Genomic DNA, 21,177 nt, shown 5'->3' on the forward strand with positions numbered 1-21,177 from the left:
AACTGATCATCACAACTTGAAGTATTTACCAGAGCAAAAAGTAGGCACATTAGCTCAGTGGAGATGGTTTTTATTTTGTTGGGGTATGAGTTCAATATTGAATATAAAAAAGGGGTGGATAACAAGGTAGCAGATGCTTTATCAAGGAGAAATGGAGTTGAGGAGTCTGCAGCTTTAAATACCATCAATGTTCCTGATCCAACATGGATTGAAGAAATTCAAAATCCTTATGATAGAGATCCAGTAGCAAGGCAATAGTTGGTAGCCTTACAGCTGGATCCTTCTTTTTCCTCAACATTTGCCCTTAAACAAGGGATTTTGTTTAGAAAAGGGAGGATCTACATTCCTAACTATGTAGGGCTGAAGCTGAAAATTCTGCATTTTGTTCTTGCCAGTCCCTCAGCTAGTCATTAAGGATTTCATAAGTCCTTACATAGGGATTGAATACATTTCTACTGGCTTAACTTAAAATATGAAGTGAAGAATTTTATTAGAGAATGCGAGGTATGCTAGAAGAATAAGGTTGAGAATGTACATCCAGCGAGCTATTACAACCATTACATATTCCTCAACAAGTATGGACTCATGTTTCAATGGATTTTGTGGAAGGGCTATCTGTATCAAAGGGTTTTTCTGTAGTTATGGTGGTAGTTGATAGGCTATCGAAGTATGCACATTTTTTTTGCCTTAAAACCAATGTTTTGAATACCGTTTCGGTGGCCATTTCAGTCAAGACATTGAAACAAGATATTTCAGTATCAGTATGGTTTTGGAATAGTTTATATATGAATAAATAATATATAAATTATAAATATTTTGGTCTGAATTGGGAGTCCAAAAATGAGCCTGTAGTTTGAAGAAATGAAAAAAAAAAGTAAAGGCTGAAATATGATTTATCGGCCAAAATCTGATATCTCAGCCGGTATCAGCCGATACGTTCGAAATTCTGCCTGGTATAAAACAAGGGTCTTCTATGTACCAGCTACCCTGCCGATATGGCATATTTTAGCCGTACCGGCTGGTACGTAACGAAATTCAAAACACTGCTTAAGACACCCTTTCACATAAGCTACAATAGCTTCATTATTTATGAGTAATATCTTTAAGCTACATGGAATGCCTACGAGCATTGTCTCTGATAGAGGGCCTACGTTCACAAGTTCTTTTTGGAGAGAAATTTTCAAGCTACAAGGTGTGAACCTGTTTTACTCCTCAGCTTACCATCCTCAAACTGATGGTCAAATTGAGGCAATGAAAAAATGCTTGGAGCATTTCTTGAGGTGTTTCTCAGGCGATAAGCCAAGGAGATGGTTTGATTGGTTGTCATTAGCAGAATAGTGGTATAATACCACCTTTCATGCCTCCACCAAGTTGACACCATATGAGGCAGTTTATGGTGTTCGTCCTATTAAATTGCAGCACTATATTCCTAGGTTTTTTCTTAAGTAGGAAGTGGAGGATTTGCTCAAGACTAGAGAGGAGATTATGGGGATTCTGAAGAACAATTTGGTGTTAGCAAAAGAAAGGATGAAATTGCAGTTTGATAAGCATCACACTGAGAGAGAGTTTATGGTGGGGGATTGGGTCTATTTAAGGGTTCAACCTTATAGACAAAGCTCATTAGCAGTTAGAAGAAATATGAAGTTGTCACCAAGAGTTTTTTGGCCCCTTTCTAGAATTTCGGTTAGTACCTCAATGGGTAATGAAGACCCTGGTAGAAATGGAATTGAAACTCAGAATCTTAAAGGCGTTGGAGAAGTTCATCATAGGAAAACTATTGATAGAGGTTTTCCCAAGGGCATAAAGTTAGAATCTCCAGAGTTAATCAGTATTTTCTCTATCACTGGGTTCCACCAGGTCTAAGGATATTCATAGCTTCTTTCCATATGGATGATGAAGCCTTAATTTGGTTTCAAGATGTAAGTGATGCAGGTGTTTTTAATTCTTGGGAGGAGTTCGTGTCGGCTATGCAAGTGAGGTTTGGATAATCTTCATATGATGACCCAAAGGAAGCATTAACAAGATTGAAGTAGGTGAGTACTGTCAATGCTTATAAAACTGAGTTTGAATTGATTTCCAATAGAATATGGGGCATTTCTAAAAAAAAAAAAAAAAACCGAAGTTGTTTTCTTAGTGGTTTAAAAGATGAAATATGAGTATCTGTTAGAATGTTAAAGCCTACCAATTTGAATGATGCTTTCGGATTGGCAAAGATCCAAGAACAATATATATGGAGTACTAGGAGGTCTTGGATTAGGATGAACTTACTGATATCTCGTGATTACATATGGTATCAAGATTACTGATATCTTCCTCCAATATTACTAATTGTATTAGTAATTATTTGAATAATCTGATATGCCATCAAATGTCTGATTATAGATAGTATCAATATGTCTTTCTTTCAAGAGTTATGCTTAGGGAAGATAGTCAGAAACTCTATTGGAAAGAAAAGTTCATTGATGAATTACCTCATTTATTTGCATCCAAAGTTAAGGATGAATTTACTAATATCTCGAGACTTCTTAATTATGATAATTAAACCTATGGTGATATCATAAGTATAATTAAGAAGCTTGGTATTAGTATGTGCAATAATCAAAAGATGTTTCGTCAACAGATGAAGAGTAGTAAGAAAGCCAAATAAGAAATGAGAACTTCTGTGAATAATTTGGCCTTCCTTCTATTGCTCATTCTAGACAGAAGCACAAGCATTTTGACAAGTCTAATAAAACTCACACCAAGAAAAGATTTAGTAAGCGTGATGATTTTTATAAAATCCTTCTGATTTTTATAACAAAAGATCTTCTCATAAGAAAAATACTTTTCAGAATCCTGCAAAAGGAAAATGTTTTAACTGTGGTAAGTATGATCATTTCTCTAAAGAATGCACCAAAAAACCCAACAAATTTCAAAACGCGTGTGAGCACTTGCGAAGCAATGCTTTATTAGATAGCAAATAATAGGCTATTACATTTTTCATAATTATTTCTAAACTAGTTCATTGAAAATAATAATGCTTTTCAAAGACGCCACCAAAACGACAACGAAGAAATGTGCCTCCTTCGCCAAGTCCCGAACCGGTTGAAAACTCTCCAGCTGAGGACTCCGATCCTTATCAAGTTATTACATAAGAGGCAGACGGCCAATCCACAACTACTAGTAAGTAAATTCTTATTGATAATTAATTATATTTGAATACTTGGGGAGAAACTAGTTTTAATAGTTTTAAATCTATTAGGTGATGCCTTGTTGGGTCACAGTCATGGCTTAACACGTGGCCTGATTCTGGAAAAAAATAGAAGGTACGGGAAAATCAAGGTCAACTTCCCCAATAAATCCACTGGGGGTGTGGATGATAGTGTGACATCACTTTCCTCCTTTGTCGAAACACTAGTCCGAACTTATGCACCATTTTATGTGCGGTCTTGGCGAGATGTTCCAAATGAGGCTAAAGATTACATTCGGATTCGTGTACTGGTGAGTTTATATACCTTAGTTTTTTTTAGAGATGTTTTAATTTCATATATTTGACACAATTCACTTCTTAGGAAAAATTTGACCTAAATTTTGGCTGTAGCGAGGAAGTACAAACTATGAATCAGTTGATGGCTACATTATTTCGGGGTCACAAGGGGCGATGTCATGACCACTTTCAAAAATTTGAGACGTTGGAAGAGGTTGCTCTGTCCCCTTTCCAAAAAATGAAGTTAGTCAATTGGAGTAAGTGTTGTGATCTTTTCGCAAGTCCAGATTATCAGGTATTCTAGGTTTTTCCTCTATAACATATTTACATCTATATTGGTTTCATAGATTACATTTAACATTTTTAATTTCTCCTGTAGCACTTAAGTTTTATAAATGCACAGAATAGAATGTCTTTGACAATCCACCATTGCGCTAGTTCAAGGTCATTCTAACGTCATGCCGATAAAATGGTAATTACTTATCAAAATTCAATCATTGTTATCATATTCTTTATTTAATTACTAACATGATTTTTGAAAATTACTACTGTGGCTTTGTTATAAACTCGATGATCCTGAAAATTTCTCCTTCGTCCATGTCTATGCTGCTACTCACACCAATGCGCACAACGAGTGGATTGATCCTGTCACCAAAGATAATTATGTAAATGGGGTCATTTTGTGTGAATAAATTATGCCAACATGTAAATGGATATTATGTTTTCGTACTATTTCTTTTAATATGTTACTTATTGTGTGATTTTCTTCCTAATTATTGTAGGAAAAATGATTGAGATGTAGTCAGCCTCTGAGAAATCTTCTCCTAGTGACATTCACATATTTACGTATGTCCTCGGGACCAAATCTAGTTTGGTAAGAGACTTGGGATGTTCTTTGAGGCTTGTCGGTTCATCTTCCATGGACTTGACTTAGAAGTTAATAATCTTACGAAAGATTTAGACGCCATATGCGAAGAAATTGAGCAAATGAAGTTGAGACAACAGGACTTGGAGGCTCTCTTATCGCGACAGTCTTATTTAGAGATGCATTTGCAAGTGCGACAAAGAGACCAGGAGGAAAGAATATGCATTGAAGTTCAAGAACAAGTAAAGAGGGAAATGCTGGTCCAGATGGAACGTGTTATGTCACTGCAGCAGGATCGCAATGGGCGAGTAAAGAAGAAGAAATAAACCCTATCATTGTTCAAAACTTTTGTCGCCTAATTTTGTAAATCTCTAAAACATTTTCATGAGATGATATTATTTGTATTGTAATATGGTACAATTTGTGTGCTTTTAAATTTTATGAAATTATTAGTTCTGATCAGTATGTTCTAATGTAAACAAAGAATGTTCGAACATGCCTTTATGTTCAAATTAATGTTCAAACATATTACACAGGCGTGCAAAGTATACGTTCGAACATATATACTCCACAAACATTCAAACTTTTTCTATTACGATAGAACAAATATTTCTTAATGTTCGAATGATTAAAAAGATACGTTTGAATATATTTATTAACCATCCGAATGTTTAATCTTTGACGTTATTTGCCCAATAACGTGTGAATGCAAAGTTCAAATGTCATATCACGAATGTGTGTAGGTTTGAATGTAAAAATCAAACATGCGAATGAAAGATATCGAACGTTAAATAATTATCATTCGAATGCTAATTGGTTGGGTAAACATTTGTACATTATTTGATAAGTTCGAACGTACTTTCTATGACAGAATTCAACTGTCACAAAATCACTTCACATTTGAATGTTGCATCTCACGGTAGACTTCCAATTTGTGATGCCTTTTTGGTGATGGTTGTGGGGACGGTTTCAAACCGTCACCAAAAAGTTTCTATGATGGTTTTCTTATTTTTGTGACAGTTTCGTCCATCATAATAAATGAAATCTGTTGTAGTGTCATGAGTTGGTGGCAGTTTTCTTATTTCGATTGTCTACGATACCGTTCGAATGCCTCTTATGACCATTCGAACGAGTTACAATTCCGTTCAAACATAAATGTATCGTTTGAACGCTATTGCAGCCATCCTCACCAGATTTATTTATAATTTTCTACCAAAAACTTCATACGAATGATTAAATATAGCGTTTGAACGGGTTCTAACTTTTTTCGGCACAATTGTGTATACGTTCCCGTCATGACTATTATTCGAACAATTATGTAAGCATTTGAACGTGAATTAAATTACTGTTCGAACATGTATGGGAACGTTCTAACAATATAGTAACCATCATTGCCCGATTTTTTTATAACTTCCCACCAAAAACTTCATTCGAATGATTAAATATCTCATTCAAATTGTTTCGACCTTTCCCTGGCACAATTGTCTATGCTTTTCTGCCACATCTATTATTTGAATAGTTATGTAACCATTCAAACGTGTTTGTGAACGCTCGAACTCTTTTTTTATACGCTATATTTCGTCCCATAAAGTGTAGTTCAAACATATATTTGTCTATTCGAATGAAGCTAAAACTGCTTCCATGTTTTGAGAAGAAATTAAATTTCTATCCCAGAAATTAAACGTAACCTCTATTTTTTTTTTCAATCCGCCACTATGGCTTCACCTTCCTCCAACGATATCTCTCCCGTAAACATCAAAGCCTTGTTACTGTCAAGCTCACAAAGGATAATTATCTCCTCTGGAAAACACAAATCGTCCCCTACCTACATGGTCAACGTCTATTTGGCTTTGTTGATGGAACAATATCCAGGTCTTGCCTAACTATCCCCAACCTCGAAGCAGCCACCTCTCAATCAGCACCCCCTGAAATTTCCAATCCAAAATATATTTCTTGGTATGATCAAGATCAGATTTTCCTCTCCATACTGGTGTCTTCCTTGTCCGAAAACATCCTGGCTCAAATGGTTGGGCTCTCTACTTCAAGAGAAGTCTAGATTGCCCTTGAGAAGATGTTTGCCTCTCATTCCTATGCTCGAGCTATACAGACTCGGCAATTTCTGGCTTACACCAAGAAAGGAAACATGTCAATTTCTAATTATTTTTAGAAAATGAAGTCCTTCTTGGACAACTTGGCTGCAATTGGACAACCTCTTGAAAACCATGAATTCAGAGCTAGCATACCTCCTTGGTGGTCTTGATACTTCTTATGATACGATCGTCACGTCCATTTCCACTCAAATTGACAAAATGTCCTCTGAAGATATGTTCAATTAGCTTCTTGCTTTTGAGTTAAAGACTTGAGCATCAACAAACTGCTCTAGACACCTCAGTTGGCTCGGTGAACGTGGCTACTCACAATGACTCTCGGTCTCGTGGTGGCAAAAATCCACAGCAGTAGTGTTCCTCCTAGAATTAATTTTCTTATGGTTCCATCTCCAACTACAGACGACGAGGTCGTGGTAATCACGAGCAAGGTGGTCAGCCTTAAAACTCCTCACTAATCCGAGACCTCTATGTCAATTTTGTGGCAAAAATGGCCACACAGCCATACAATGCTATCACCGTTTTGATCATGCCTACCAAGGCACCCCCCTAATATGGTAGCTTATTTGACATTGCCCTCTTCACCACCGGATGCTAACTGGTACGCTGATTCTGATTCCACAAATCACCTCACTAGTGATTTTCGCAACATGACACTGCAATTAGAACCTTATAATGGTAATGATCAAACTCATGTCGACGACGGGGCAGGTTTGCCTAACAAAAATATTGGTTCTACTACTCTCTCAACACTGACTCATTCATTTTATTTAAATTAGTTGCTGCATGTACCATAGACTAAAAAGAATTAATTTATGTGAGTCAATTTACAAGTGATAATAATGTGTATCTTGAGTTTCACTCATCTTCCTTTTTGGTGAAGGATGAGGTAATGGGAAAGTACTGTTGTGTGGCAAATCTAAGGACGGTCTCTACACATTTCCTTCATCTGTGTCTCCCACAAGCTCTCTTCAGTCTTACCTGTCTCAACGGGCTCCTCTCGATGTGTGGCATTGCCAGCTGGGACACCCGTCTCATTAGACAATCCGCCATCTAATCTCTAAGTTTTCTTTACCTGTTTCGTCCAATAAAATCTCGGGTGTTTGCTATGCATGTCAGCAAGGAAAGAGCCATCGCCTTCCTTTTTCAAATTCTCCTCTTGAATTAATTTTCTCTGATGTTTTGGGTCTATCTCCTATTATGTCAACAAATGGAAGTAAATACTATGTGTCCTTTGTGGATCATTTTAGTAAATTTACTTGCCTATTTCCAATCCCTAACATATCAGATGTCATGAAAATATTTTGTTCTTTTCAAAAATTTGTTGAACGTCAATTTAATTGCAAAATAAAAGCTGTGCAAACTGATTGGGGTGGGGAGTATCAGTCTCTTCACACATACTTTGCAAACATTGGTATCCAACACCGGGTTACTTGTCCACATACATCCCAACAAAATGGGTCCATCGAACGTAAACACCGTCACATCGTTGAGATAGGACTTTCACTATTGTCTCATAGCAGTGTTCCCCATGCCTATTGGGATGATGCTTTCCTCATGGCCATATATCTAATTAATTGCCTACCCACTACTCCTCTTGGCATTTCACATTTTGAAAAACTTGATAAATACGCTCCGAATTTTTCATCCTTAAAAATATTCGGGTGTGCATGTTTTCCATATCTTTGTCCTTTTAATCGTCTCAAACTTGACTTTAGATCAAAACAGTGTGTTTTTATTGGCTTCAACAACTTACACCATGGCTTTAAATGCCTTGATCTTTCAAATGGCAAAATCTTTGTCTCACGGCATATAATATTTGATGAAAATTTCTTTCCATTCGCAAGCCCAAACACAATTTCAAACTCGGCTCAATCCAAGTCCAGTCCATTTACTCCAACTTCCACTCCTACAAAACGACATCCTCAAACTTCCTCAATATCATCACCCTCACAAAACAACATGTCCCCTTCCTCAAGTTCAATAAACCCAACAACACTGTTTGATTACACCTTCCCAATAAATCCAGAGTCATCTTCTTCCCCACGCAATCATCATAAACTTGATTTTAGATCAAAACAGTGTGTTTTTATTGGCTTTAACAACTTACACCGTGGCTTCAAATGCCTTGATCTTTCAAATGGCAAAATTTTTGTCTCAAGGCATGTAATATTTGATGAAAAACCTTTCCATTCGCAAGCCCAAACACAATTTCAAACTCGGCTCAATCCAAGTCCAATCCATTTACTCAACTTCCGCTCCTACGAAATGACATCCCCAAACTTCCTCAATATCATCACCCTCACAAAAGAACATGTCCCCTTCCTCAAGTCCAATAAACCCAATGACACCGTTTGATCCCACCTTCCTAATAAATCCAGAGTCATCTTCTTCCCCAAGTACTACACCACTCTCTTCTCCTTAAGATCTTTTTCCCACCAATAATCCATTACCAACCCAACCGTCTCAAGAACCTATTGTTGCCGCAGGACCCCCTGACCTTCAGTCTCATCAAATGATAACAATCTCAGAACAACATCGTGAAATCCAAGCACTTCACAGATGGAACCATTCGGTATCCGTTGCCACAAACTTTTCTTACTACATAGAAGCTTGCAAGTATAGTGAATGGCATCGTGCAACCATGGATGGAGAGTTCATTGCCTTGATGAAAAATGAAACTTGGTCCTTAATTCTTGCACAAACTGGTTTCAATGTTGTCGGTTGCATGTGGATCTTCAAATCCAAACGTAAGTCCGACGGCTCTCTTGAATGGCAAAAGGCACGTATGGTTGCCAAAGGATACCACCAACAACAAGGAATCGACTTCGATGATACATTCAGTCCAGTGGTTAAGCTTACCACCATTTGGCTCGTGTTAAGTTATGTTGTCTCCAACCAATGGCCAATCCATCAAATGGACATCCAAAACGCATTTCTTCATGGGAACTTATCTAAAGAGGTCTATATGCATCAACCTCTTGGTTGTGTGCATCCCGACTTCCCAAATCACATCTGCCGACTGCACAAGGCACTTTACAGATTGAATCAAGCCCTAAGGGCTTGGTACCATCGGCTATAAGAGCATCTCGTCACTCTCGGTTTTGTAAATTCAAGATTAGACACCTCCCTCTTCAATTGCAGACAAGGTTCGAGTTCATCGAGTTCATTGTTCCTCTTCGTGTATGTCAACAACATTTTAATCATTGGGTCAAGTTCGTGGCTATTTCACAGCTGATTACCAATCTTAGTCATGATTTTGCAATCAAGGAGTTGGGGGGACTAAGCTATTTTCTGGGCATTGAAGCAAATATAGTTGCCGAAGGACTATTTCTCTCACAAAGCTAGTATGTCTACAACGTCCTGCGATGTACAAACATGCTTGAAGCTAAACCCGTGCATGTCTTCACCAATGTCGTCCTCCCAAAAGCTTTCTCTGTTTTCGGGTGCTTCTTACTCATGCCCCTCCACTTACCGAAGTGTTGTTGGCGCCTTGTAGTACCTTTCACTGACTCGCCCGACATTTCATTTGCAGTCAAAAAGGTCTGCCAATTCATGCACATGCCCACTGAGGAACACTGGACAACGGTGAAATGGATCCTTCGGTACCTCAAATTTTCAATCAACTTTGGACTTCTCATTCGGCCAAGCAAATCTACACAGCTATCAATCTACTCCGATGCCGACTAGGTGAGATGCTTGGATGATCACAAGTCCACCTCTGGTTTTTGTCTTTATTTTGGTGACAACTTAATCTCATGGAGCTCCAAGAAACAACCAACTGTAGCTCGCTCGAGCACTGAAGCCGAGTACTGCACGGTTGCCCATGCCACAGTTGTAACGCCCCGGTCCCTATGGTCTGGAGAGTTAACTCATGTCACCTAACAATCATTTTCCATCCACATAGTACATACTTTAATTTTTCTTTATCGCACAAAATACTCAATAATTCACATCAAATACTCCAGTATAACTATTCTAAGACAATACAAAGTCTTAATATAAACATCAACCTCCCAACAAATCAGATCATTAGAGTACAACAAGCTTACTGAATGAAAATCTTCAATACTCATATAAACCTTCTATACTTAAACCATCATTCTTAACTCCTCTCACCCATGCTCCATATTCTTGATTCTCAATTGAAACATTCAAATCGTCTGAAAAATATTGTGGAGATAATGGGTGAGTTATCAAAAACTCAGTAAGCAGAGAACATATACTAGTATGTAAACATGAGCCTTTTTTTTTTAAGTTTGGTATGCAGAAACAAAACATTTCATTTTCATATGCACATCTCAAAACCTATTATCAGAAAAATTAGAGCGACTTTTCATTCTCTTCATATAAAAAAAAAAACATTTTCATATCCAAAAGCCATTTTCATGTTCAAAAACCATTTTCATGTTCAAAAACGCTTTGGCATAACATAACTGAGTAGCGTCATCTTATCATATCGTATCGTATCACATCATGTCATATCATATACCATGTTTAACTCCAGTGGTAGGGTTGTGCTATCCCCGGTGGCTAAACCAGGCAGTATCATATTGTGAAACTTTCCCTTTTTCAATCTCGGAGTCCTGAGTGTGCACACAGGAAAGACCACATAAAAGACCACTTTGTTTCCAAACTGGGTGCACTCATATCATATCATGTCATGTTGGTACCAACCATATCACGTGAACCAATATCATCATATCAGAACCATATTTCAGAATCAGAATCAGAATAGATAAGCATGTAAAGATTTTTCATATCCATATTATATCAAACCACGTGTTGAACAAATTCATATCATTTCCATTTGATCATAAACAAACCCAAATCATTGTCATATCATATGTATAAAAATTCACAGATATCGTATTTGCTCTTTTGCACATTTCAGAAACATGTCAAATATTGCTCATGTCTACACATTTCATGTCAAAAATATTTCTTTTCTCTTTCATACGTATCTCATGAGTGAATGCAAAACATATACTGAGGTTGTTTTTCACCTTTTCTTTTTAAAATAACATGAACATTTTTACAAATCAATCTCAGTTCATTTCTTTTTATGCAAATCTAGCATAGGAACCCTGCTTACCTGGACTTTTTAGCTTTTCAAAAATTTTCTCAACAATGCCGAACAAAATTAATCGTCACCTATACGATAATCACGTAAATTTTCAATTAATCTCGTATTTCGATATTCAAGCCTAAACTTCTAAAATAATCTATTTTTAATACCTCAAAATCCGAAATTCTCATTATTCCTAATATACAAACATCACTTTCTAAACTCATTAATGTCCAACTTACTAACTCCGACTAAAACATTAAATTCTAACTTATTTATGATTGAGATCTTACTATAATTTATAAAACCAAATAACATAGCTATATTGAAATCATCATAAGTAGAAAATCATACTTTTGTTTAAATAAAAAACATTCTTTTAAAAGGATTCAAAATAAGATTTTGCACTTACCGATTACTTCAAAAATTCATTAGTATTTACATAACAAATATTCCGTTAAAATATCAGTCTCTTACAAAACCAACTTAAGAGTATAAATCCACATGTCTACTCCCAAATAAAAAAACATACTTTGCAACCCATGTAATATACTCATGATTTCAAACCCAAAGAACATAATATAAACTCATTAAACTAAACACCCGAAACAATAAATCTGGAGGCATACTATAAAGGGTAAAAAAGTAATAGTACTTCCTACTATTTGGTTAACGTAAGTTACATATATATATATATATATATATAACTTATAAGAATAAAGCCAAAGGAACAAAACACAAGGACTAGAACTCAATGTGCAGCGGCAGGGAGTTACCCCAGGGAGACCGAGGCAAGCGTGGAGGGGTACGGCGCTACAGGGCTGGCTGGCGAGACAGTGGTGGCGTGGCTGAAGAGCAAAAGTGCGGTGGAGATGCCGTAAAACTAGGCTGAGCACGAGAGAAAAAGAGAGGGCGAGGTGAGCAAGCGAGAGGGCGGGGAGAAAGGAGTAAACCGAGAGAGATACTCATTGAGAGGGGTTGCTTCGGGCTGAGGTGGCCTGAGGGTGTTCGGCGCCCTTTTTCGTGTGGGTGGCGATGGCTTGGAGTGGTTGGTGCGATGCAGTGGTGCAGCGGGTGGGTCTTTATTTCGGGTGGCTAAAAACAGGGGAGTTTCGTGGCTTGCAACAGAGGTTACGGGAGGCGTTGGGCAGTGGCTGGGGGTGACGGGACGATGGCTGGCAGTGTGGGTTGGCAGGTTGATGGCACATAGTGGAGGAAACACTCTTCTCTTTCTTGGTGTAAAAACAGGGGTGGTGGTTTTTATTGGATGCAAACCGAGCCATTCGGTTTGGTGTTTTACGAAGAAGCGATGGCTGGTTGCGTGAAGAGAGGGTAGCAGAAATGAATCTAGGGTTGAGAAATGCTTAACATATATATAGACTATAAGTAGGAAACAGATGAAACCTAAATAAAAGGGAAGGGGAAACGTGCATGAAAATGGCAAAAATGGCGTGAACCCGTGCGACGTGGATTCTGGAAACGTTTCCCACGGGCTTGGGCCTGGCAGTGGGCTGGGTGTTACAACAGCTGAGTCACTCTGGCTACAATCCTTGATGCATGAAATTGGAATTCTTATTTCTCAGCGACCGGTGTGACAACATCGGAGCAACATATCTCACAACCAACCCAATCTTTCGTGAGTGTACCAAACACATTGAAATAGATTATCACTTTATCCGGGAAAAAGTCCAACAAAAATCATTGGAGGTTCACTTCATTTTAAGTAAGGATCAGCTAGCTGATGGCCTCACAAAACTATTAGTCTCAACCAGATTTGCTCTTCTTTGGACCAAGTTCAACGTGCATCCCTCCCCGATGAGCTTGCATGGCCGCATTAAGGAAATAATAAACACAAACGTTGACAGCCCAGATTGATTATAACTGTAGCATGATTTGCGGATGTCAATATCATTTTGAAAATATTTTCATTCGTTGTGTAATGCCTCAATTAATTCTTTCCTTTTAACTTTCCTGTAAATCTGCTATGGCAGGATTCTAGCATTGTATACTTGGAATTTTGACTGATATATAAACATAGATCTCTCGCTGTAAAACGCACGTACGAGAGTTTCCCAGCATTATCGTGTTCTTTCAAGAAGAATAGAGTCTACATTAAGGCAATGCTGAATTGCAATACTAGTCTATATCATTTGAGCGTTTCGGCTTTAGATATTTGTTTGATTGGGAATCGACAAAAGTTTATATGTGGAATTCAAATTCCTGGATAACAGGCTAGAGATCATGATCAATAATATACAAAAGTAATTTAATTGATCATTATCCCGATGGAACTAAGCTAGGCTTGGCCATTAATTGTATATATGCTTTTTCTTGTTCTTGGAGTACTTGACTAGGTGAGAGACTGAGAGTCAATTAGCATCGAACCTACAATATTTGCCCTTGAGGCCCTACAGATACAAATGGTGGACCACAAAAGTTGTTGACTCATATATTCAAACTATGACGAAGAAAATGGGAAAATCTTTGGAAAAAGCAGAAAAACAAAGGAAAAATGGAGATGAGATGTATGGGGGGGCTAGAGGGGTGGCGGGGAAAGAGAGGATCATCATGTTGGAGAGACCGCCGGGAAAAAAGAAAAGGAACCTCTCAAATTAAAGAGGCCGGTGGGTGAATCGAGATATATATATATATATATATATATATATATATATATATATATATATATAAACTAAGAAAGAGACTTGCATTGAGGGGAGATGAAAGCAAGCAGGTATTTGCAAGTAAAAAGGGAGCTGCTTGAAAAGAGTGAACGTACGTACTTATGCCTTGGGGAGGAGACCCCAAGTAGTGGGGCAACGTTTGACGAAGAAAACTACAAAGCAGATACAGACAAACCATTTATATTTTAAACAACTAAAGACTAGTTTTCAAACTTTCCATTTATAAAATTAGTGAGCCAACGGAATTTAAATAATCGATCGTTTCCATGCTTCATGTCATCTTTCTACGGGAATCATCGTACGTAGTTTCACATTTATCGTGAAATCCCTATATATATAAGAGGGAGAATCTAACTTGTACTAAGCTGCTGCTACCTATGTTTCCGAGGAAGAAAAAAGAAATATACTGTTGTTACTATGTTTTTACTGATGATCTGTTTATTCTTTCTGTATGATATATATATATAAATATATATATATATGTATATATATATATACATAAAGTAGAAAGAAAGCAGGAATGGCTGTGAACACAGATGCAGAAAAAAGAAGGCTCCAAGCAGGACATACGAAAGAAAATCTAAGACCTATGTATGCAGTTTGATTCCTTGTCATTATATATAAGAGAGAGTCAGAGATCAGATGTATAGAATCCTATGTAGATAGATCCGATTAGAGATCATACTTCTATCCTAAAATCATCTCGATCGTCACTGTAAAAAATAATGACCTGCATGCAGTTTGCAACCTATGTTTGCATATTCATTTCCTTTTTAAGCACTAAAAGATAAAATTATTATAAAAAATTGAAGAAAAAGAAAAGGTGGAAAGTAGCTAGCAAGATGATCAGTTGCTGATTGGTTGTGGTTCTTGTTACAGGTGGGACAAGTACTAGGTCTCTTGCCGGTGGGAGCAGCACTTTCCTTGTGCATGAATCTAACAGTCAATGGGAAAAACACGTGAATGCATGAGCCTAACCACAGAATTACCAAATATCAACAAAGCATGACTTTGAAAGAGAAGAAAAGAACAAGATAAAAGAAAGAATTATCACATATATATATATATAAACGGAGATCAAAGACTTTTCTCCCCATGCATTTAATTATAAGATTCTTTGAATTTCCACATATATTCTTAATATCAATCTGTTTTAAAATTCATTTTCTTATATATAACTACTAGCTAGCTAGAGGTATCAAAATAATTAAATATGAGAAGTGTCATATCTACGCGCGTAGAGATTTTACAAAAAATAAATTTATAAAACGACACAGTTTATCATCATGATATATGTTAAAGATAAAATAAAAAAGTATTTTATAATGTCACATACCACATTAAATTATGTTAATTTATAAGTTTGTTTTTATAAAATTTATGTACAGACTAATTATTTCTCATATAATACTACTTGCAATGCTACTGCCATTTGAACTTTGAATGGCAAGAGAGAGCAATTGGCAGGCACGGTCACACCAACCTCAGCAGAATGTGATTTATGGTTTACGGCTACCGGTAAGTCAAAACCCAGCTGGACAACTCTTTTATATTTCCCCATCTCCTTTATTCATTTAATTTGCTCCTTGCTTTCAGAAACTCTCTCTCTCTCTCTCTCTCTTTCTCCCTGTATAGCGCGTTTGTCAGCTTCTCGCGGCCTCTACAATCCACAACTCTGTGATTGCAGCTTGATAGGGTTACAATGAGGAAACCTAGCTGTGATCAGAAGAAAGACATGAAGAACAGAGGAGCGTGGTCGAAGCAAGAAGACCAGAAGCTCATTGATTACATCCAAAAACATGGAGAAGGTTGCTGGAGTTCGCTTCCTGAGGCTGCAGGTATATATGCATCTAAGACAATATCATGTGTAGGCATACACAAATATTACGTCTGCATGCTTCTTCTTCTCCTTCCTCCAGTCTTTCCTTCTTTGAAGACTTCAAATAAAGTAGTAATGGTGCTTTGCGAATAATATTGTTTGTAACTCATGACCAGGCTTGCTTCGTTGTGGTAAAAGTTGTCGATTAAGATGGGTAAACTATCTAAGGCCTGACCTTAAACGTGGCAACATTGGTGAAGATGAAGAGGAACTCATTATCAAGCTCCATGCACTTCTTGGAAACAGGTGCAACCTCTCGTGAATCATGATTTCTATATAAATGCATATATATATATATATATATATATATATATAATATGTGTGTGTGTGTGTGTAAGTAGATACATATGCAAGTTCTCGTAGTTGACTAATGAAATCATAAAAATATGAAACACATATGACTTATTTATTATGTACAAATTAAATTGGTTTAGGTGGTCTTTGATAGCTGGAAGACTGCCGGGGCGTACAGACAATGAAGTGAAGAATCACTGGAACACACATCTCAAAAGAAAACTAGATCAGATGGGCATTGCTTCCAACAACCATCGCTTGGGTGTACTCCCACGCCCTAGCATATCCTTGGTCTCAAATTATTATAACCCTACAGATAAAGTAGCAGAATCGAGCTCCCAAGCAAATGATGACGACGACTATGGAGTCATGAATTCTGCAAGTGGTACGGATATCAGCCACACAAACAGCTTACCTGAACTGAACCTTGATCTCACCATTGGACTTCCTGATCATGATCTTATGGAGTCGAATTATGAGCAAGTGGCTGGTACTCGAGCAATGCATCCGTCCTCCAGCATTGAGAAGTAAGCGCGCGGGACAGTACATTTTACATCTATCTGTGATTTCAATATTCCCATTAGCGCTAATACGTACGTACGGGATCGGAGCACATTGCTCCCTGAAAACCTGTACTAAAATCTTGTTGTTTGTCTGATCGATGATCAATGGGAATCAGTTCATTTCTTTGTGCTAGTCTGGAGGAATATACATGTTTGCATGGAACAAATATGAAAACTGAGTACTACTTCAAAACGGCTCAATTAACCCAATATAATTAGATTTTGATAACATCTGTTCCATAAAATCTTTTATAGGAATAGTTTAGCTGAAATATTTATTTAAATATGGGGCATTATAAAATCAAGGTTTGATCTCAGAACGGCTTCTACTATGATATCATGTAAAATCACTAATTCTCTAAAAAAAAAAATTAAATTGATGGGAAGATATATACTTAATTATTTATATTATATCTTTAACATTCTTTCACCATAAACTATTTAGAAAAAGCTTTGAAGATCAACTTTGATAAAGTATGTGTTGGGTTATTTGGAGCTTGGTTTGAGCTGAGAAGATGTCAAGCTAAGAGTTTGCTCGACTCTCACTCGACATGGTGCTCGAGCGAAATTCAGGCATAGAGTTTGCTTGAGGTGCGCTTGATAGTTGGCTCGAGCAAACATTGGACAGAAAGTTCACTCGAGGCTCACTCAATAGGTCACTCGAGCGAATGTTGGATAGAGAGTTCACGCTAGGTGTGCTTGACACTCCGCTTAAGCAAATAACCTAGAAAGTTGTCGCCTTAAGGTTTCTAGCACTGTGCTATATAAGCACTAGAGAGAGAGTTGAGAGTTAGTGAGGAGAGAGAAGCTCATGTAACTCATTGCATTGTAAATCTCCACTGAAAAATAGAGCTCCAAGGTTGGGGGTTCGGGGCTAAAAGGAGAATGATGGTTGGAGAAGAAATTAATGAATGTTGGAATTAATAAGCTCAACGACATAGATTTTGGGTATTAGAGGATGCAAACTGAGGATTATTTCTACGGGAAGAAACTCTATCTTCCACTGTTGGGACAGAAGCCATACAACATGGATGATGTTGATTGGAACCTGTTAGACTCATAGGTCTTGGTGATTATTCAATTGATCCTATCAAGATCGGTTGCACACATTATTATAGGAGATAACCACAATGGATCTCATGGCGGCTTTGTTAGGTATGTATAAGAAACCATCGACGAAAAACAAGATGTATCTGATGAAGAAACCATTTAATCTGAGAATGGTAGAAGGTACATTTGTTGCCCAACATTTGAATGATTTCAATACTATCACAAATCAATTGTCGTTGGTTGAGATTTAGTTTGATGATGAGATTCGAGCATTGATAATGTTGGTATCATTGCTGAATAGTTGGGAGGTCGTGAGTAATTTTGCCAATAAGACGAAGTTGAAATATGACGACATTCGAGATATGATTCTTGTTGAGCAGGTGCGCAGAATAGATTCTAGCGATTTTTAGAGTTAGGGTTCTATCCAAAACATTGACACTAGGGGCATGGAATATGATAGGTCAAGTTCTAGGAATAAAGGCAGAAGCAAGTTAAAATCTGGGCAGCAGGTCTCTTGCTGAAATTGTGGTAAGAGGGGCCACATCAAAAGAGACTGCTGAAACCAGACGAAAACTGACGATAACTCTATGAATGCGGTGGCTGAGGAAACACAGGATGCTATATTTCTTGTAGTAAACAGTCTTGCTAATGATTGGGTGTTGGATTTAAGGATTTCGTTACATACCAGGTCACTTCAAGAGATCAAGCATAACTATATTACTAGTAATTTTGGTAAGAAGTAAATGACTGTGAGAAGCACTGGATGCAATGGGAGTGTGAGATGTGCACATCATACTCCCAAGCAGGAACATGTGGACTTTGCAGCAAATCAGACACGTCCTAGAGCTAAAGAAAAACCTGACCTTTCTGGGATAGCCTGACATTAGAGGTCATTCAGTAGTGTTTTCTAGAGGAGCGTGGAAGGTCAGGAATGGTGTGTTGGTCTTGGCGCGTGGTAAGAGAATAAATACTTTGTATTTAACATCAAGGTCCAATGATATGTAGGAAAATACAAAGTTGCAACAATGCAGGTTTGGTCACGTGAATCAGAAAGGGAAGACACTTCTGAATGTGAGGATATGGAAGTAAGAGGGAGTCAATTTTGCAAGTCCTCATGTATCTGCAAGCCTGGAAAAGGTTCCTGAGACCACGGTGCGGAGCAAAGGTATGCCAGATGGGGCAACGCGTTTGGTTATCAAGGATCGTCTACACCTATAGTTGCTGCTCGTAGGGGAGCCAGGACAACAAGACCTCCACAATGGTATTCACCTACAAATTGAAGGTGGTGAACCATGGAGCTATAGGAAAATCTTGCGAGCTGGGAGATTGAGCAAGTGGGAGTTAGTGAGAAGAAACTGACTAGGCTTCTAGGGAGGAAGCATAAACTACACAAAAGATGGGCACATCGACTGAAGATAGAACAAGTTGGTAGCAGAAGGTGCGATCAATCGCCCACATCAGAGAAGGGGACCTAAGCAATAGGTTCTCTAATGTGTGCCGGGGTCAGTGTGAGACCAAATATTCTTAATGTAATGGGAGTTGTGAATTGTCCTGCAGATGTGTTGTCTAAGGGCGCTGTATGTGATGAACTTCAGTTGGTCTTCTCGCTTGAAGACAGAAGCTATGAGCTACATATGTGATAGAGCTTTTGCTAAAAACAGTAGCTAGCATGTGAGTTAACCAGCCTCGGTGGGAGATTGTTGGGTTATTTGGAGCCTGGTTTGAGTTGAGAAGACATCAAGCTGACAGTTCGCTCTACTCTTGCTTGAGCGAAGCTTAGGTAGAGAGTTCGCTCGAAGTACTCTTGATAATTGGCTCGAATGAATGTTGGACAAAGAGTTCGCTCGAGACTCGTTCGATTGGCTCGAGCAAATAATCCAAAAAGTTTCCGCCTTAGGGTTTCTAGTGTTGTGCTATATATAAGCAGTGTTTTATTTGTTGAAATGTATCAAATTGAGAATAAGAGGGAGAGAATGGTGTTTTGAGCACTAGAGAAAGAGTTTAGAGATAGTGAGGAGAGAGAAGCTCTTGTAACGCACTATGTGTTGTAAATCTCATTTGAATAAAATCCATTGCATCTCCGTGGACGTAGGCATGTTGTCAAACCACATAAATCATGTGTCGTGTGATTGTGTGTGATTGATTCTTGTGTTTCCTCATTTATCGTTTCACTGTCTTTCTCATTATCGTTGTTTGTGTACGGATGTTTTTCACAACACTACGGGCTATATAATTGTAAATTATTTCCAAATACAAGTGAGAAATGAAATGGAAAATGTCTTGAACACGTCTAATGGGTATGGTTGTGCAACGTGCAAAGTATATTTGTCACTACGGACACAAAAAAATGAGTAAATACCAATATGTTTCGGAAACTATAAGTAAACTCTATTGTAATTCTAATCATTCAAAGCAAAACTCCTAGTCATTAAGTGTAATTAGGAGCAAAGTAGAATTCCAAACCTACGAAGGTTTATAAATGAAATAGAAACGAGGACATTCGTTGGACTGAGATATCTACCCTGCGTCTAGCAAATTCAAATCGTCAGCTTCACTTGACTGAGTCTTGATGGAGGGTCAAGCAACCTTTGTATATGATTCTCGCTCAACCAAAATTCGAGTGATCAACTCTTTTGTAAACATCCACTCAAGCCTTGTGTGTTGCTCTTTGCTTGACCAAATTACTTCAAGCAAAAATCGAGCGAATTCTTAGCCTTTCGTCTTCCTTCCTTTCTTGTGCGCTTTTCTTCTTCCTCTAACTGTTCTTGCCACTTTTTAACTCCTGATCCATGTCTAGGTAATCTACATAAGATGAACACTTATTTTAATAAACACACAACGACACTCGATCAACAGATCTAAATGTATAGAAAACGTATGATATCAAATCTAAATTTAGAAAATTAGTAAAAATCAATAAAACAATGAAAACAAAGAGTTGATAAAGAAGAAAAACTTTTTGAAGACCCCTTCAAAAGAAAAACCAAATATTGTAGCTGCTCAACCCCTTATAAGTTCAGTACTATAGAAGAGTGATCCACTTAATTTATAATTTATGTTTGTAATAATTCAAAAACTTCAAAAATTCTTGGTCTACATCTTTTCCCACGAACGAATTGAGAGACTAATCATGATGAACCCATGACCATCATATATTAATCGGTGAACTGATCACCGCCGGCTCAAAAGACCAACCTAAACGATAG

At 37.6% G+C, this 21,177-nt stretch overlaps 1 protein-coding gene across 1 annotated transcript; it reads left to right on the forward strand.

Annotated features, from left to right (window-relative positions):
* The first annotated feature begins 15,761 nt into the window (after positions 1–15,761).
* Positions 15,762–17,084, forward strand: LOC108985242 (transcription repressor MYB6-like). Its single transcript, XM_018957455.2, has 3 exons — positions 15,762–16,023; positions 16,181–16,310; positions 16,499–17,084. Exons 1-3 carry the CDS (start codon positions 15,888–15,890, stop codon positions 16,887–16,889), a joined length of 657 nt encoding a protein of 218 aa, XP_018813000.1. The 5' UTR covers positions 15,762–15,887; the 3' UTR covers positions 16,890–17,084.
* The last annotated feature ends 4,093 nt before the right edge of the window (positions 17,085–21,177 follow it).

Source organism: Juglans regia, chromosome 6 (genome assembly GCF_001411555.2).
Source record: "Juglans regia cultivar Chandler chromosome 6, Walnut 2.0, whole genome shotgun sequence".
In the NCBI taxonomy this organism is placed as follows: Eukaryota; Viridiplantae; Streptophyta; class Magnoliopsida; order Fagales; family Juglandaceae; genus Juglans; species Juglans regia.